Genomic DNA, 6,000 nt, shown 5'->3' on the forward strand with positions numbered 1-6,000 from the left:
TTTTTTTTGTTCTTCATTTCGATTTCTTCATTTTCTTTTGAAAAAGATCATTTTTAGAAATAACGCCTCTCCTCGAGACCCTTTTTGATCTTCCGCTTTTTACTCGATTTATAATCCAGATGTTCCGCACGAACGCAAAAAAAATAAAAAAGAAAATCCCATTTGGTTAAGTAGGTTATGTGAAGCTGTGAAACCATTTAATCTTAATTTATTTTTATTTTTATTTTTTTTTTATTTTAAAGAATTGCAGACTCATGGTTTGCAAAAATGGAGCACGGCGCATGAAGCAATTTCCCTTTATGTTTTTCCAATTCTTTAACTGCCAAGGCAGTTTTGGGGTCCAAGTCTTGCCCCATCTACTTGAAGAGCATGATGAAAGGGATCGGGGACACGTTTTGGGGTCTGCTTTTGGGGTCCCAAAGATGTTGATTGACGGAAATGTTTCCCATCAAAGCAATTTGCTATCGCTTTCCAAACATGTTGCAGGGAGGTAGAGGTGACGATATGTAAGATTTCCCAACTTGCCTGGAATAGAATTGAGTCATGTTTCTGGCACCTTTTAAGAGATGTGGTGTCATGGAATCAGTGATGTCATGTTTTTGTGTGGTTTGTTATTTTGTTGTTGTGAAGCAGGGCTTGCTGAGCTGTGAGGGGTGATAGATTTTTTTGCTTTTTAAAAAGGACAAATGAAACCGTGAGTACTGAAAATAGCCACCTTTTTATTGCAGCTACCAAGTCATATGTGCGGCACGCCGAATATGTCTGTTGGGGACGTGACCCGAGAGAGAGCGAGAGAGAGAGACTGAGCGAGGGAGGGAGGGAGGGATAGGGGAGTAAGAAAGGGGGTGTGTTTCTCCACCATCGCAATCAAAAAAAAAAAGGAGCGCATCGTCATTTTCAGGTCGACACAAAAAAAACCCCAATATACTGCACACCCCTCTTTACAACCGCATGTTCTCAACAAGGAGTAGAAAACACAATGCACAACAGAGCGAGAGAGAGAGAGAGAGAGAGAGAGAGAAAACTGGTAGTAAAGGAGGTATAGTAAAAAAAGGTTCGGTACAGTCATTCTTTTCTTTCAAACACCAAAAAGAAAGTAGTATTTACATTTTCCGTAGACTGCTAAAGCTAATTCGAGCTACGTATAGCTAGTGTTTTGCTTGCGACTGTTGCCGTGGGGACGGGGGTCGGTGGAGATGGGAAGGGAAAAAAACGCAAAAGGGGGAGAAGGAGGGGGAAAGAGGGTCTGGAGGTCGGGAGGTCAGAAGGGAGGATGAGGAGGGAACAAGGCAGAAGGAGCTCGGTTTTTCTCGTCGTGCCATTAGAAATATGTACAATATACTGTCAACAGTATATAATAATAATAATCATCATAATAATAATAATAATCATAATAATAATAATAATAATAATCATAATAATAATAATAAAAATCATATAAAAATGAGAGGTGCGTTCCAGCAGTGTGAAACAGGAGGTAGACAGACGAGAGGGCATCTAGGGGGCTTGGCCGGCAGCCTTATCACGACGCGCCGGGCTGGAAGAGGAGAAAGTGGGGGGAGGGGTGAAGGGGAGGGGTGGGAATAAGGGTGAGGGCGACACAGGAGTCGGGGATTAGAGCAGGGGGAGGTCCAGGCAGGTGAGGAAGGCAGGAGGCAGCGGGGGCTTAGATAATGCCGTATTTGGCCAGGTCGCTGAGCTCCATGTCGCCGAAGGCTTCCCATGGGCACACCACGGTGATGTCGGTGCCGAGACCCTCCATGCCGGGGATGTCATCCCCGAAGCTGGAGAGAGAGAGAGAGAGAGAGAGAGAGAGAGGGGCCAAGTCAGCGTTTTGTCTGCTGGATCTGGATAGAAAGGTCGATGAAGTTGAGCGATCAGCGGGACTCACCCCTTCTGGCCGGGCTTGGGGGCCTTGCTCTTGAAGGTGCGGGTCTGCCTCTGCTTGAACTTGGGGGGCCCCTTTTTGGGCGTGGTGGGGCCAGTCGCATTGGTGGCGGCGAGGGCGCTCCCTGCTGGGGGGTTCATCCTGGCTGCTGTTTCCTGCAGACAAACGAGAGAGCGAGGAGGGAAGGTTGGGCGTTTGATGGTTTTAAAGAAGATGGGTCCTTCACAACTCCGTCCGGTGGGCTCTTCTGGGATGGTCGCTGTTGATCCCCGCTAGCTCCTACTGCTAATCAGTGAGGATGATAAGGATTAGGCTAAACAGCCAGATTAGTGCTAATCCCGCTGAAATCCCTGGCAGATTAGTTGCCCTTTTTGCACAGCGGGAGGGCCGACCGAGTTTCGCTCTCTTTACTTTTTGACCTTTTACTGTGTGTGACAACCCTTTTTTCTCCGGCCTTTTCGTCGTAGAGTCGTCCCGCCACGGTCGGCCTCCTGGCCGGGGATCACCTCCTGCACGGGCCCCGCCTTGTCTCTGAACCCCAGCGCGTGTCGCTTGTACCGTCAGCGCGCACGCTCAACAACCAATCTCTTTATGGACTCCGACACGATCGATCACATGGTGGCCTGTCGCTCTCCCGCTTCCTTCATCTGCTTAAGCAGCGTCCTCCTTTATGATCTCCTCTGCCCCGCCCCCTCAACCGCCGCCACCACCACCCCGACTCCCAGCGCCGCCGACACTGCTAATCCCATTAGGGGGAATCTAATCAAGGTGGAAAACACACTGGCAGGGCACATTATGTAACTCCAAGCATCCCCGCGCCAGAAATATTAAATCAGACTCTTGCTCTCTCCCTCTCTCTCCCTCTCTCTCCCAAGAAGCCCCATCGCCCAACCCAAACTGTAGAGCTGAGCCAACCACCATGTGTTGCTGTGATTTTTGCCCCTCCCCGGGTAAATCCTCTTTTCCTCTGGCATTAGCAACCGCTCACACCTGTTTCCCCTCTAGATATTTCTGCGCACGTTCTTTTTTCTTTTTTTCTTTTTCGTTTTCTTTTTTTCTTTGTCGTTTTCCGCAACGGTCGGGTTGTCTTCGGTCCTACTGACTGCATAGAACTTCTTTGGTCTTGCGTAAAAACAAGTCATCAGCATATACGTATAGGTATCATCTAGTCAACAAAGCAGACTGCCACTATAAAAAGTAGTCTTTGGAGCGGTTTTACAGCATTTTCCCGCACAAAGTAGCACTTTTACAGTATTACCTCGTGGCCTGTGAATAGTTGTTAGTTGCAGTTTGTTCTCACCTGCTTTGGGAAGAGGTGCGGAGCGGCTGCAGCTTCTCTCTCCTCGGAGCGTCCTGTTGCTTCTGGCCAAACGTTGTGACGAGCTTTCGTCCGCCCGCTGCTTTTATATCCCGATCCCTAATCCCCTCATTACCCTCTTCTCGGTCACATGGCCGCCCCCCAAAGGTCAGCCAGGTCTCCTCTCTCAAGTCAGTATCTTCTCCTACGTTTCTCATCCCTCCCTCAATGTCCTAGTAATCCTCGCTCCCTTCTGACTCAACCCCATGGGAAGGTGTGTGTGTGTCTGTGTGTGTGTGTGTGTGTGTGTGTGTGTGTGTGTGTGTGTGTGTGTGTGTGTGTGTGTCTGTGTGTTTTCATGTTTCCCAGCCTGTACGTTTTTATTGCAAATACATCAAATACATACATTTGTCTGTGTGTGTGTGTGTGTATGTGTATGTGTATGTGTGTGTGTGTGTGTGTGTGTGTGTGTGTGTGTGTGTTTTCATGTTTCCCGGCCTGTACGCTTTTATTACAAATACATCAAATACATACATTTGTGTGTGTGTGTGTGTGTGTGTGTGTGTGTGTGTGTGTGTGTGTGTGTGTGTGTGTGTGTGTGTGTGTGTGTGTGTGTGTGCGCGCGCGCTGGGACACGTACATGGATGTACCCTTCGTTCTGGAAGTTTTTAATGGGTTTATGGCGCTAATCCCTGGCAGGCCTCCGCGTAGCTTATCGTGCAGAGACGACTTGTGATTCATGTCCACCTGCCAGTCTCGTTCCTCGTCCATGTGAAAAGTTATTTTTCGAGTCTGGCGCCTTGATATTGTTGCTGGTATTGTTCACCATTTGCCCGCAGCCCTCGAACAAAACACTATTTTACATCTATGTATTATTTGCAATATATAATTAAATTCTGGTCTATATACGTACATAAAACTGTTAAAATTATCTTTCACTGCTGGGATGAGTGTGTTGTAGACTGGGTTTTGGCACCTCCATGGTTATTTACCTGCTGCCATTTTGAGAGAGGTGTTGGTTTTGGCTCGGATATTCGAGGCGACAGTTGCTCAACATGCTCTCTTGAATAAAATTGTATTTGTCATGCCTCTCTGTCACCACCTCTTTTGCGTGTGGATCTCTTTTTACATTGATAAACGTAGCGATCGATCCCAAGTCAGTTGCAGGAGACTTATTTCCATCACACTAATTCATCACCAAAAAATACCATAAAATGACTAAATATATTACCTAGACCCGAGACAGGTGTGGCTACTTCCACCACACACCCCTCACGTCACAATCTTTTTTTGAAAGGGTCATTCTTTCCAAACAGTCAAACTGGCCTGTTTCAGCATCAAAACACACACGTATGACCCTGAAGGTGACATTTGCCGCTGGATCGATCCTTCAGACTTAATGTGCAGGGTGTTGATCTAATCAGAGCGTCCCGGATTAGTGTTTAGTGCTGGATGCTCGATGACGTGGCAGGGACGTCGGCAAAGACGGAACACGGACAGAAGGGGCTGATGGTTGCTGTGCTGTGGTTGCTGGTGTGAAGCCATTTCACTGCATATATGTATGACCGTATGTATATGTATGTGACAAATAACCTCTTGAACTTGAACTTGAATGTATACTTTGGTACTGTAAGAGCATGTATTCTCCAAGGGGGGGTCCTGTGGTCAGAATGGTAAAGATTCTAAATCCAAATAAATGGTAGTTGTGTATGAAAATTACTTGAAAAATGAACAGTTTTACGATAAGGAACCAGTGACTTGCTGATTTAATTTTCAATGTGTTCCTTTTCAGAAAAAAATAACATTGTGCAGACACTGCTTGTCCCGAGTAAATCTTTCAGAATGTGAAATGTTGGGGAATTCATGTCAATTTAAAAAGATCGAAAGAGATCTCCAACTACATCTACAACTACAACAACTACCGTTCTTTAAATAAAATCTCACTCATCTATCGACTGCTGTCTCTGGTCTTGATTTGGTGCAGGATGCTGCAGCGAGGATCTTAACTTGAGCCAAAGGACAGAGTTGATATTGCTCCTGTCCGAGCGTTGCTGGTTAGATCTAGGATAGGATTGATTTATTTTCTCCATTACTTTAGTAGTTACTGCCAACGCCGCTGTTGTTGACCCTGTTTAACCCCATTACCCATCTTTCCGTGACAGTGTTATTGATGACCTGCCTTTGGAAAGAAGATTCATTTTTGGACCCTGCTCTTTATTTTTTTTAATTATTGTTCATTGACTTCTTTATTAATTATGCTGCTGCCAATGTGATGTATGTTTTTGTTTTTTATATGCAATGGAAATAATTGCCTTAATTTTTCATTTATTATTATTTTTTTTTTTTTTTATTGTTGTTGTTGTTGTTGTTGTTGTTGTTATTATTGTTATTATTATTGTTGTTATTATTGTTGTTTCTATTATTCTTCATATTATTATTATTATTATTATATCAACATTCAAATCAAAACCTCCATTGTCTTAATAGTCATGCACCAATCCTTACCAGGGCAAATTCCTTGTATATGAAAAACCACTGTACCAAATAAACAGATTCAGACTCCAAATCGGAGGCCAATATTGATGCCTGTAACCTGTATCCATGTTGGAGCCAGATAAGGTCCTGGCCCATGTAACCTCCCGGAATGCTAGAATATGACGTAATAGTTTGTTTTAACGTCTGTAAATGACAAGAATGCTGTCATTGTTTTTTAAAGAGTCTGAATTTGGTTGCTGGATGAAATTAAGAAGAGGTTTTGCGAACCCAAACGTTGAACAGTTTTGTGATCTTTGACCTAAATTTGACTTTATCGATA

At 44.8% G+C, this 6,000-nt stretch overlaps 1 protein-coding gene across 1 annotated transcript; it reads right to left on the reverse strand.

Annotated features, from left to right (window-relative positions):
* Positions 1-699: 699 nt before the first annotated feature.
* Positions 700-3,249, reverse strand: pde6hb (phosphodiesterase 6H, cGMP-specific, cone, gamma, paralog b). Its single transcript, XM_080008942.1, has 3 exons — positions 3,189-3,249; positions 1,892-2,043; positions 700-1,784 (listed from the first exon to the last, which is right to left on the reverse strand). Exons 2-3 carry the CDS (start codon positions 2,026-2,028, stop codon positions 1,667-1,669), a joined length of 255 nt encoding a protein of 84 aa, XP_079865068.1. The 5' UTR covers positions 2,029-2,043; positions 3,189-3,249; the 3' UTR covers positions 700-1,666.
* Between the last annotated feature and the right edge of the window lie 2,751 nt (positions 3,250-6,000).

The sequence above is a fragment of the Zeus faber genome, assembly GCF_960531495.2.
Source record: "Zeus faber genome assembly, chromosome: 11".
NCBI classification, from domain to species: Eukaryota; Metazoa; Chordata; class Actinopteri; order Zeiformes; family Zeidae; genus Zeus; species Zeus faber.